Genomic DNA, 13752 nt, shown 5'->3' with positions numbered 1-13752 from the left:
GGTCGTCATGTGTTTATGCAAGGGGATGGAGAGGGAGATGTCACCTGACAGCTTCTTTGTTCCTGGAGAAGTCCCTCCATGAACTCTGCCCCTCTGGAACATTCTCTGAGATATGTAAATAACTTCCCCTCTTGTTTGCCCCCAGTGTTTTTCAACCTGTTGCTTCTGTGCTGTAATTCTACAGGCTGTTTGTTATGCTAAGGGCAGGACCTCAGCTTTCTATCACCCTCTGGACTCTCCAGAGCTGCACCCTCTGATACTTAAAATTTCAGGCCTTAAGTCTCACTGGTTGTTAGAACTCTAGAAATCTGGCATACATGGCATGTAGTTTTGTAAAACCAAATGTTATAGGGATTCCTCTTCGTCATGTGAGCTCCTTGGTTTGATAGTCTGTTTCTTGCTTGTCTGTACATCCACAACTGCCTCCTCTCACTGTGTGGATGACCACAGTTTCACTCCCCACCATGTATCTGCCCTTCTTACCGTCTTTGATGTGGCTTCTTCTCTGCCTTTAGTTGTGGAGTTTGTTCTGCCAGTGTTCAGGGTGTTTTCTAGGTTATTACACTGAGGTGAGTGTTATCTAGTTGTATTTGTGGGATGAGGTGAGCTTAGGGTCCTCTTACTCTGCCAGTTTGCCCCCTCTCCTCTTGCTTCTTGCTGTGTGTTTTCAGTTGATTCATCTAACTGTATGATTCAGTTATCCTAATTTGGTCTGTGAGCCCTTCTATTCTGGTACCTCTGGGAGAGTCTGCCTAGTAGACTACTTGGAGACTACTATACATCAAGTTATTCGCTACTGTGGTGATGATTTACTTTAAAATAAATTTCATAAGATTCAAGTTTAATTCCATAATAAAGTCACTTTATTGCACTTGCCCTCCAGTATTAAGAGAAAGATGAAGAGAAGAAAATGCCTTGTGTTATGCATGGGAACATCATCCTTCATGTGTCAAAGCTGAATGGAAGTTGAAAACTCTGAACTAGAAAACTAGCATTCCAGATCAAAGGCTCTGAAATCCTAATCTGACACTACCAGCAGGCCAGACTGTCCTCCCAAATGCAGAGGTCAAAGAGAGAATATGGTTAAAAAGTGAGTGATGTGAAGAATTTCAGAGGTACAACATTCAATCAATTTCTTTAATATAGAAGTCAAAGATTATTCAGTTTCTACAAGGGTTTTTTTTTTGTCTTCAAATGCTACAGAGGAAAGGATTGCCTGAATTTATCTAAATAATCTCATTTTGGAACTTGATTTTGCTTTAAAAGACCCAAACAGTTGACAGAGACTATATTATACTGTCTGACTTAAAAAAAAAAAAAAAAAAAAAAAACTATTTAAGGGGATATTTAAAATGTGCCATTCTTCTTCAAAAATGGTTAATGTAAAAATATTTTGAAGAGGGGTCTGCCCACAGCAAGTAAATGGAGGGGCCCAATGGAGGGGCCATCTGAAGGCAGATGAGGCAAAAGGTGAGGCCGAGGCAAAGAAGTGGCTTCTATGTGTGGACCTCTTTGTGTGGACTTATACGTGTGAACCTCTCTGTGTGGAGTTTGCCTCAGTCATGAGCTGTGACACCACCGTGGCTCAGTGCTATCTGGTGGAGAATGACTGGGAGATGGAGAGAGCGCTGAACTTGTACTTTGAGCTCCTGTGGAGGAGGGCGCTTTGGAAAGCCACACTCAGACCCCAGCCAAGTCAAAGTCCTGTGTTGACCTAATGAATAAAGAAACAACTGATTCCATTAGTTCTAAAACCAGCACATCTGAAGGTATTATGCATTTGATTTTTACAAATGTTTGAAATATTTGATTTTCAAATATTTATAATATTTGATATTTGTACAGGAGGTTATTCCCCCATATTGTAGCTACCTAAAGAAGAGAGCAAGTAGTGATGTGATTATTATGGGTCACGAAGAAGGATATTTCACAGCTATAATGTTGAAGAAATCGAGAGTGAAATTTAAAATCCAAGATATCCCTTTTCCAAATACAAAAATGATGAAAAACGTTTTGTGTGTGTATGCAACTGTGTTGGGAAATGAACTTTGCCTTATGACTTCTCATGTGGAAAGCACCAAAGAGCATGCCAAGGAACAAATGAATCAGTTAAAAATGATTTTAAAGAAAATTCAAGAAACTCCAGAGTCAGCTATAGTTATATTTGCAGTGGATACAAATTTAAGGATCACCAAGTTACCAAACAGGTGCTTTACCCAAAAATAATTTGTCTGGGAGTTTTTGACAAATCTAGGCATTGCCAGTATGCATGGGATACACAAATAAACTCTAATCTTGGAATGTCTGCTACTTGTAAGTTTCATTTTAATCAAATATGTTTCAGAATAGCAGCAGAAAGTGGTCCTATTGTTACCCAAAGTTTGGACTTCCTTGGGTTGGAAAAACTGGACTGTGGTAGATTTCCTAGTGATCACTGGGGTCTTCTGTGCAACTTAGATGTGATATTATGAAATATTTTTCAAATAGGAGTTTTACATTTTCTGGTAATTTCATTCTGGATTTTGCAAATGTAATTTCTACTTATCTGGAAAGGTAGGCTTAATATGGAGGAATTGATATACTGTGTCACTGTAACAGAAGAAAACACTACTGTGATTTTATTTTGTGAACTGTGTCCTCAAATTTCAGAACTAAATATTGATGTTTATTTAAATTAAAGAATACCTAGTGTTCAGTATATGAGACTTCTTCTTAAAAGGCCACCAAGACCGTTGGAGCTTTTAATAATGCTCAGAGCTGCCAGCTGGTTCTCAAGTAGGGCCACATTGTCTCTGGGCTAGCCTTTATATTTTGTTTATTTTTAAAATCAGGCACCAAATAGTTTATATTTTAAGTAAATACTTAAAAGTAAAAATAAGAGATTATTGAGGTTGGGGATTGGATCTTTTCATTATATTTTACAAACTCACATAATCTTAAATGAAAAAGCCATGATTATATACATTTAAATAGAGGACAACTATCCTATAGCAGACTTTGTCTTTGTCAGCTAATAGTACATAATTGGTCACCTGTAAGTGAAACCTTCTGATTTTAAATTCTTCAACTTTTCAAAATGCATATTTGTCAACATGTCACCATTCATGTTGCCAACAGGGGCAAATAGGCTTGATAACGATTAAAGTCAGTTTTATACCTGTACTGGACTTTTTTCCTAAGAGAAAAATAAGTGTGTAAAGAGGAATAATCTTTTAGATTTACTTCTTATAAAATTGAATTATTTTACAGAGGACGGATAAAGAGCACTTTTTAATGTGCTTAAAGAAACATTTTAAGGGGTGCTGAGTGGCTCAGTTGGTTAAGTGCCTGACTTCAGCTCGAGTCATGATCTCTTACAGCTCAGAGCCTGCAGCCTGCTTTGGATTCTGTGTCTCCCTCTCTCTCTGCCCACCCCTGCCCCCCACCCCACCGCCTGCTCACACTCTGTCTCTCTCTTTCTCTCAAAAATAAAATAAAAAGAAACGTAAAAAAGCTCAATATTCAGTTAAAAAACATTTTTTAAGAGAAGTGTACTTTAAATAAATAATTTTACTTGTTTAAAAAAATTTTTTTGAAGAGTAAATACTTCATGAATGCTGTTAGTATATTTTTTATTATGTGAAATGGAAGCAATAGAAAAATATTTTATCAGAGATGTCATGAATTTTCCTTTTTATTTCATTGGCATGAAACATGTAATATGAGTTTTAAATTAAGATGTTTAGTCATTGGAGCTTTATAACCACTCTTCTCAAAGCAACAACCTCTGAACATAGCACTGAATCATATAATCATAATTCAACATTCACCTCTAGCCAATCCCTCTATTCTGAATTTTCAGTAAAACAATTTAGTTATTTGAACACCAGCTGGTGGCCTATTCTCTATACTGCAAATAATAGAAGGATTTATAAGCTACTCATGTTGCCTCTTTTCAGTGTACCTAGGAAGACAGAATGTTATTTTATATATTAATCACTTCATAATCATTGATTATGTCCAATCTGTTCATCTGAAGTGAAGGATGTCCAAAAGAGGGACATCAAAGATTAATTTCAGTTAATTAAATTCTTAAATTACATTTCCAGCTGAAGGCTAAAGTATAGACATTAATTTAGTATGAAATTGATAGATAATTATATGTGTTGCATATGTTTCTGTTTCTTCACTTGTAGAGAAATTTTAGAGAAAGTAGGCAAGGCTGCCTTACCTAGATGAAAGAAAGTTTGCAAATTTGATACATGTTTGGTATATAAAAGCGTTTTTAGACATCTCATGCTACTCTCCCTCATCAGAGTAGAAAGTAATCACAGGGAATACAGGAACATCTGGTCCTAAAAGTAAGTCATGTCAGAGAAGAATATGAAAATGGACAAGGATGTAGGCAAATAAGGGTGAATATCATACAGTCAATGTCCTTTCATATGACCTTCTTTTTGTGTGTGTGTGCTCCCACTTATGGATGGTTTTGCTTCCTTCACAGTTCATGTTGTATTCTAAATTTGACATCATACAGGAATGAAAAGGATTTTTACTTACTGGGTCTCAGGAAAAAAAACAGCATTTCAGTCATAATATACAGACTACATAGATCTAGAATATTTTTAAAAGCATGATATAAAGATTTCTGTTTCTAGCCAAGATGGAGGGTAAATTGAGAGCGACAAGATTTGCTTTCCTGTCCAAGCAACAAATAACTTAATAAAATATATGAAAGAACAGTTTTTAAGATATTGAACATTAGGCAATGAATGGTAGTGATTCCCTTAACTAATAGATGAGATCTATAATTTTCCCAGGTTATTGGCTGCAGATTTCCCAGGCCACAAGGAAGAGAGAACCCAGAGAAAGCCTGGTGGTCTTCTTGAGTTGAGAGGGTGAAGCAAGGAATCTGGGGAGGTCAAGGAAGCCATAGTTCATAGGGAAAGTGTCACAGAGGAGAGAGTTATGCAGAGAAAGGGAGAAAAATCTCTGGGAATCTGCAGAATCTTCTGTGTGTTTTCAGCTGAGCACTGATCTGTGCATGAGGGTGAGGAAGCTACTTGAGGCTGGAGAAAGAACCACCAAGAAAGAATTAGAGGTAATAATTCCCAGGACTTGCAGAAGACATCAGCCACTGTGGGAAACCCCATAATTCTGGATGATAGGTAGAATTCTCAAAAACGTTTTGCCTCAATAGTGGCAAAATCAACCATAAAATAAATGCTGCTTTGTTCCTCCTAACAACCCTCACAAGCAAGACCTGAATGTATCACACTGGTTCTAAGTAGCTTAATAGCAGTCCAGAATAAGCCTCAACAATATTTATAGAAATGCAAAGATATACTGCATCCAACAAGATAAAATTCATAATGTCTAGGATTCAACAAGAATTATCAGCATGCAAAGAAGCAAGGTATTATCCATAAGGAGGTGAAAAATAATCTATTCAATCCAGATGTGTCACAAAAGAATTCATAAACCAAGACAGTAAACAATTACTATAACTATACTTCCTACGTTCAAGAAACTGGAGTAAATATTGTATATGTTAGGTACAGCCAGAAGATGTTAAAAAGACCTAAATTGGACTTTCAGGGATTAAAACTACATTTTTTGAAGTGAAAAATATCGTAGGTGGGAGTCTTGATATTGCAGAACTGATCACTGAACTTGAAGACACAGCAATTGAATCTATACAATAAGTAAAAAGAAAAAAATTACTGACTCCCCTCCTCCACAGACCATTAGTATTTAATATTTCTTACAGTGCAAGTCTATGGTAGATAAGATGAATCCTTTCAGTTTTTGCCTGCTTCTAAATGTCTTTATTTTGACTTCAATTCTAATTAATTAATTAATTAATTTTAAAATTTACATCCAAGTTAGCATATAATGCAACAATGATTTCAGGTAATTTCTTAATGCCCCTTACCCATTTATCCCACCCCCCTCCCACAACCCTCCAGCAACCCTTTCTTTGTTCTTTATATTTAAGAGTCTCTTATGTTTTGTGCCCCTCCCTGTTTTTATATTATTTTTGCTTCCCTTCCCTTATGTTCATCTGTTTTGTATCTTAAGTTCTTCATATGAGTGAAGGTATATTTGTCTTTATCTAATTTTGCTTAGCATATTACCCTCAAGTTCCATCCATGTTGTTGCAAATGGCAAGATTTCATTCTTTTTGATTGCCAAGTAATACTCCATTGTGTATATATATCACATCTCTGTCCATTCATGCATTGATGGCCATGTGGGCTCTTTCCATAGTTTGGCTATTGTCGATAGCATGGCTATAAACATTGGGGTGCATGTGCCCCTTCCAAACAGCACACCTGTATCCCTTAGATAAATACCTAGTAGTGCAATTGCTGGGTTGTAGGGTAGTTCTATTTTTAATTTTTTGTGGAACTTCCATACTGTTTTCCAGAGTGGATGCACCAGTTTGCATTCCCACCAGCAGTGCAAAAGAGATCCTCTTTCTCTGCATCCTTGCCAACATCTGTTGTTGCCTGAGTTGTTAAAGTTAGCCATTTTAACTGGTGTGAGATGATATCTCATTGTGGTTTTGATTTGTGTTTCCCTGATGATGAGTGATGTTGAGCATTTTTTCATGTGTTGGTTGGTCATCTGGATGTCTTCATTGGAGAAGTGTATTTTTTCACTTCATTTTTATTTTATTTTATTTATTTATTTTTAATATGAAATTTATTGTCAAATTGGTTTCCATACAACACCCAGTGCTCATGCCAACAGGTGCCCTCCTCAATGCCCATCACCCACCCTCCCCTCCCTCCCTCCCCCCAATCAACTCTCAGTTTATTCTCAGTTTTTAAGAGTCTCTTATGGTTTGGCTCTCTCCCTCTCTAACTTTTCTAACTTTTTTTTTCCTTCCCCTTCCCCATGGTCTTCTGTTAAGTTTCTCAGGGTCCACATTGACTTCATTTTTAAAGGACATTTTTACAGGGTATAGAATTCTAAGTTAACAGTTTTTCTTTTTTCTCCAAGAACTTTAAGATACCATTACATTGCTCACCCCTTTCATTTTTTTTTCCTGATAACAGGGTAGGCATCATTCTCATCATTGTTCATTGTATGTAATATTTCTTTCCTTCCTCTGATATCAAGATTTTATCTTTATCCTTTAGGTTTCAGCCATACGATTATGATATGCCCAGTTGTGGTTTTCTTTGTATTTACTCTTCTAGGATTTCTCTGAACTTCTTAAGTTGATGTCTTCCATCAATTTTGGAAAATTCTCACTCATTACTTATGATATTTCTTTTTCTCTGTTGTTGTTTTTGTTCTGGGACTCCAGCTATGCAAATGATAGCCTATATGATAGTGTTTCACAGTTACTGGAGTTTCTGATTCCCCTTTTTAAAAAATGTTTTCTCTTTCTTTTTTAATTTGGATAATTTCAATTATCTTGTAATTCACTGATTCATGTGATGTGTTCAGTATGCTAATAAGCCCATCAAAATAATTCTTCATCTTTTTTTTTTTCATTTTTAGGATTATCATCTGGCTCCTTTTTATAGTTTTCATTTTTATGCTATAATTCCCCATCTGTTCACACATTACCCACCTTGTACATGAAATTTCTTAATATATTTATTATTGTTATTTTAAAATCCCTCTGATAATTCTAGTATTGGACCACCGTTGGATAAGGTTTTAATTGACTGTTTTCTCCCTTTAGAACAAGTCACTTTGTGTGTGTGTGATTGATGGTTTGATACAGAAGCTGAGGAAAATAATAGTTATACCCAGAAAAGGGCACATTCCTTTTGTCAGTCCACTAAAAAGAGGAGGTAAGTTGTGGGGAGATGAGTCAATCTCATCTGTAATTGAATTGAATCTTGGCTTGGCTATTTCTTTAGTTGGATTTATTTCACCACAGACTTCAATAATAATTTGTTCAAGGGATCAGAATTTTCTTTTTACCAGACATGCGTCTAGAGGATCTGTTTCCATTCTCCTGCTTTGCCTTCAGCCTTCCTCAGGTCCTGGTTGTCTGCATCTCAGAGGGATGTTCTTCAACATTCTTGCCTCTGCCCCCATCCAAAATCAGTCATTGCTTGGTACTCACTGGGAATCCCAAGTACCTAAAGAGTTCAGTTCATTCCTCCTCTGCTGCCTCAAGACTGCAAGAAACTGCCTATGATTACACCTCAGAGGAGAGTCCCTTTCATCTTTCTTGCCCCTCTCCCAGTCATAAGTTATCACTGTCTCTAACTCAGTGTTAGGCCCCGAGAACTCATAGAACTTGTTTCCCTTCTCCTTTCCTGCCCTCAGAGTTCATGAGGTCCTTCACACTGTACCTTAGAGGAGCAGATCTTTCTCAGCATTCCTGCCCTTCCACTAAAATTAGGTGCCTGCTGCCTTGTATCAATCATCATAAAACCCCAGTGCTTGAAGGTTTCTTTCAGCATTCCTAACCTAGCCCCAGTATTTCTCATGATCACTCTGTGAAGGCCCATGAGGAAGTATTGAAGGTGGGCATACTCTCTCCTAAGGATTCTAAACTATCAAGGATTCTAAACTACCACACTTGGTCTACAAAATCAAAATTGTTTTAAAAGTTCAGCAGTTTTCTTTTTACCTATTTCTCTGCAGGTTTCTCCTTTTCCACTCCTTCACTTAGGATGAAAGAAAACCGTTGGGTCTCTTCACTCCAGAGAGAGGTTTATAAGTTTCTGGATTTTATTAATTCATTATATATTTCCCCCCATATTTATCTCTCTGATGAATTTTTAATAAACTATGATTTCATTGGTTATCTGGCCTGTTACTGTTAGGGTAGAAATGGCATTCTCTCTCTCTCTCTCTCTTTTTTAAAGACTACATGTTAACTCAGTTATTAATGTCCATATAAAAGTCCCACATGAAATATTAGCAGATCACATTAAAAAATATACTATGACCAAATGATAAACATATCCACTAACATCCATTGCTATTTTAACCTTGCACTTGAGCTATTAACCAATGCAATTAGAGGGAAGAAAAAAAAAGCAAAATGTTACAACTGGAAATAATAGGTGAAACTATCACCTAATGGTGATATGTGCTCCTAATATTTTATAATCTAATAGAATATTAGCATATATTAATATACAAAAATCAATATTTTTAAAATATGAAAACCACAAGCAGTTAGAAGACATAATGGAAAATACAATTCCATTTACAATTGATATTAGATGAGCAAATATAGTATGGAATAAACATCATGACTGTGTAAATCAGACGTGAAAAAAATTTAAATATAAATTTTTATTGAAAAATTTATAATTGAACATGTTCTTTTATCAAAAAACTTGATATTAAAAAGATGTTAATTATCTTAAAGTTAATTCAAGCATTATTATAATTCTAATCAAAACAATAATTGTTTTTTATTTTACTTATACTTATTTGTTTATTTTTAATTTATTTTTTAAATTTACATCCAAGTTAGTTAGCATATACTGCAACAATGATTTCAGGAGTAGATTCCTTAATGCCCCTTACCCATGTAGCCCATGCCCTCTCCCACAACCCCTCCAGTAACCTTCTGTTTGTTTTCCATATTTAAGAGTCTCTTTACTGGTTATGAATCTGTTCAAAATTTTCTATTTCTTCCTGTTTCAGTTTTGGTAGTGTATATGTTTCTAGAAATTTGTCCATTTCTTCCATATTGCCCATTTTATTAGCATATAATTGCTCATAATATTTTATTATTGTTTTTATTTCTGCTGTGTTAGTTTTGATCTCTTTCATTCTTGATTTTATTTATTTGGGTCCTTTCCTTTTTCTTTTTGATCAAACTGGCTAGGGGTTTATCAATTTTGTTAATTCTTCAAATAACCAGCTTCCTGTCTTCTGCTGGTTTTGGGTTTTATTTGCTATTCTTTTTCCAGCTCCTTAAGGCATAAGGTTAGCTTGTGTAGTTGAGATCTTTCTGCCTTCTTTAGGAAGGTCTGGATTGCTATATACTTTCCTCTTATGACTGCCTTTGCTGCATCCCAGAGGTTTGGGGCTGTGGTGTTATCATTTTCATTGGCTTTCATGTACTTTTTAATTTCCTCTTTAACTTCTTGGTTAGCCCATTCATTCTTTAGTAGGATGTTCTTTAGTCTCCAAGTATTTGTTATCTTTCCAAATTTTTTCTTGTGGTTGATTTCGAGTTTCATAGTGCTGTGGTCTGAAAATATGCATGGTATGATCTCGATCTTTTTGTACTTGTTGAGGGCTGATTTGTGTCCCAGTATGTGATCGATTCTGGAGAACGTTCCATGTGCACTGGAGAAGAATACATATTCCATTGCTTAGGATGAAATCTTCTGAATATATCTGTTAAGTCCATGTGGTCCAGTGTGTCATTCACAGCCATTGTTTCCTTGTTGATTTTGTGCTTAGATGATCTGTCCATTGCTGTAAGTGGAGTGTTGAAGTACCCTACTATTATGGTATTATTATCAATGAGTTTCTTTATGTTTGTGATTAATTGATTTATATATTTGGGTGCTTTCATATTTGGACCATAAATATTTACAATTGTTAGGTCTTCTTGGTGGATAGACCCCTTAATTATGATATAATGTCCCTCTTCATCTCTTGGTACAGTCTTTATTTTAAAGTCTAGATTGTCTGATATAAGTATAGCTACTCCAGCTTTCTTTTGATGGCCATTAGCACGATAGATGGTTCTCCATCTGCTTACTTTCAATCTGAAGGTGTCTTTAGGTCTAAAGTTGGTCTCTTATAAACAGCATATAGATGGATCTTGTTTTCTTATTCATTCTGTTTCCCTGTATCTTTTGATTGGAGCATTGAGTCCATTGACGTTTAGAGTGAGTACTAAAAGATATGCATTTATTGCCATTATGTTGCTTGTAGAGTTGGAGTTTCTGGTGGTATTCTCTGGTCCTTTCCAGTCTTTATTGCTTTTGGTCTTTTTTTTTCTGTCTTTTCTCCCTTCAGAGAGTGCCCCTTAAAACTTCTTGCAGGGCGAGTTTAGTGCTCACAAACTCCTTTAGTTTTGGTTTGTCTGGGAAACTTTTTATCTCTCTTTCTATTTTGAATGACAGCCTTGCTGGATAAAATTCTTGGGTGCATATTTTTGTGATTCAGCACATTGAATATATCCTGTCACTCTTTTCTGGTCTGCCAAGTTTCTGTGGATAGGTCTGCTGCAAACCTGTCTGTCTTCCTTTGTAGGTTAAGGACTTTTTTCCCTTGCTGTTTTCATACTTGCCTGAGTATTTTGTGAATTTGATTATGATAGACCTTGTTGATGGTCGGGTTTTGCTGAATCTAATGGGAGTTCTCCATGCTTCCTGGATTTTGATGTCTGTGTCTTTCCCCAGGTTAGGGAAGTTTTTCACTATGATTTGCTCACATAACACTTCTACCCCCTTTTCTCTCTCTTCATCTTCTGGGACCCCTGTAATTCTGATGTTCTTCCTTTTTAATGAGTCACTGATTTCTCTAATTCTTAAATCATGCCCTTTTGCCTTGGTCTCCCTCTTTTTTTTCTGCTTCGTTATTCTCCATAAGTTTGTTCTCTGTATTGCTGATTCACTGCTCTGCCTCATCCATCCTTGCTGCTGTGGCATCAATTCAAGATTACAGCTCAATTATAGCATTTTTTATTTCATCCTGACTAGCTTTTACTTCTTCTATCTCCACAGAAAGGGATTCTAATCTGTTTTCAACCTCAGCTAGTATTCTTATTGTGATTCTAAATTCTTGTTCAGACATCTTGCTTGTATTTGTGCTGATTAAGTTCCTGGCTGTTGTTTCTTCCTGCTCTTTCTTTTGGGGTGAATTCCTTCATTTTGTCATTTTGAAGGAAGAAAAGGAATTAATAAGGTAAAAAAAATAAAATTAAAGAATTAAAAACCACACACATACACACGCAAAAATCAAATAAATGATGCTAGATCCTAGGTGTATTTTGGTCTGGTTGTTGAAAGGAGGTTGATAGATTAGAGAAAAAAGGGAAAAGAGAAAAAAAAAGGAAAATGCTTGAAAATTGGAAAAATGAATACAATGAAATAGAATAAAATGAAATGAAATGAAGGAGGTAAAATAGAAGTTGAAAAATTTACAAAAATGCAAAAAATATAGGAGCAAAAAATTAAATTGTTTTTAATAAAAATTGAAAATAAAAATACAATTTTTACTTTTTGTATTCAAGAAAAAGAAAATAAACAGAAAAGAAAAAAAATTGAATAGATGGACCAGTGAACAGACTGAAATATGATTGAAATTACATCGTTTTCCCCTAGAAGTCAAATCATGAAGCACTTTATAGTCTGTAAACTAAGCAGGCGGAGAGACTTGTGGTGTTCCTGAAGAGCAAGGTTGGCCCAGTTGGGTGGGGCTTAGTGTAACAGCTCCGTTCTCCACTAGATGGTGCTACTTAGCTTACTGGGGTGGATTGTTGTGGTGCTTGTAGGTGTGTATGTGCATGCATGGGAAGGGTGAAAATGGCGTCACCCAGGTACCCAGTCTCTAGTATTGGAACTCTGTTCTCCCCAGTCAGCAATTGCTCACCTGTCCTTTGTCTCCAGTCTGTCTACTCCCCACTTTTACACTGTCCATGACCTAGCCATCAGGTTGCCAGGTGGCACTTCCCTCCTGAGTTTTTTTATAAAATTTTTAATGTTTATTTATTTTTGACAGAGAGAGAGAGAGACAGAGCATGAGTAGGGGAGGGTCAGAGAGAGAGGGAGACACAGAATCTGAAGCAGGCTCCAGGCTCCGAGCTGTCAGCACAGAGCCCAACGCAGGGCTCGATCTCATGATGGTTCATGAGCTGAAGTCATGGTGACCTGAGCTGAAGTCAGATGCTTAACCAACTGAGCCACCCAGGTACCCCATTTCCCTCCTGAGTTTTATCTCATATGCGGCTGTGTTTCCCAACCCCTCACTTCTGAGGGACTGTGGCTTTGACCTGCTCAGATCCTCTGGGGCAGGGTCTCACCAAGCAATGGCCAGGTGCCGGCCGCCCCCAGGAATGTTCATGGGACATGCTGCTGCCGATGCCCAGAGACTATGGCTGGCTGCCGGCCCGCCCCAGTAAAAGTTCACATGATTTTGTAGCCACACTGTTTCAAGGATTATTGTAAGTCACAACACACATCTGGCACCAGGCTTCACCCTTAACATCCTTGTTACAACACCAGTGAATGTGGTTGATCTCTGAGGTCTGCTGGGACCAGGTGTCTTCATAGCCTCTACCAAATGTCCTCCCAGTAGGTGTGTTGCCTCTCCCTGTGTGGCCCGAGGACCCCTGGACTTCACTCTCTGCTCCTGGGGATTCGCCTTTCCCACCAGCACACCACCAGTTATTGAGTGCTGGAGTTTCAGACTCTGTGCTCCTCCTGCTTATAGGGTCTTAATGGAATTTAAACCCTCTCTTTTTTCCTTTCTCCCTTTTTAGTTCAGTCCCTGTGGCTGTTTCCACTTTTCCACTTTCTCTCCAGCTGCTTTTGGCGGGGGTGCTTTTCCCGTACTCTCCCCCCATCTCTGTCCTCTCTCTACAAGCAAAAATAGCTTCCTGCCCTCCGCAGCTTCTCTCTCCCCTAGTTCACCTCTCCCCACCATGTACCTGATGAGTTCTGTGGTTCAGGTTGTGCAGATTGCTGTTAATCCTCAAATAAGTTTTCTAGGTGTGCAGGATGGTTTAATGTTGATCTGGCTGTATTTCATGGACACGAGATGCAAAAAAGCTTCCATGCTGTTCTGCCATCTTGGCCCCTCCAGAAATGGCATTCTCTT

General features: G+C 37.2%; 1 protein-coding gene and 1 pseudogene across 2 annotated transcripts in view; both read left to right on the top strand.

Annotated features, from left to right (window-relative positions):
* Positions 1–13752, top strand: part of FBXO4 (F-box protein 4) — a 55916-nt gene that overhangs the window by 36487 nt on the left and 5677 nt on the right. The window contains exon 6 of one of the 2 annotated variants that reach the window (XM_053201056.1): positions 884–1189. The exons of the other annotated variant lie outside the window; for it this stretch is intronic. Coding sequence (XP_053057031.1) covers positions 884–900 — 17 coding nt within the window. The 3' untranslated portion in view covers positions 901–1189. Of the gene's footprint in view, positions 1–883; positions 1190–13752 lie in introns of those variants that run through there. 2 annotated transcript variants of the gene reach the window in all.
* On the top strand, positions 1423–5818 carry LOC128311284 (tyrosyl-DNA phosphodiesterase 2-like; annotated as a pseudogene).

Source organism: Acinonyx jubatus, chromosome A1 (assembly GCF_027475565.1).
Source record: "Acinonyx jubatus isolate Ajub_Pintada_27869175 chromosome A1, VMU_Ajub_asm_v1.0, whole genome shotgun sequence".
Classification (NCBI taxonomy): domain Eukaryota; kingdom Metazoa; phylum Chordata; class Mammalia; order Carnivora; family Felidae; genus Acinonyx; species Acinonyx jubatus.
This window is presented reverse-complemented; position numbering and strand designations above follow the sequence as displayed.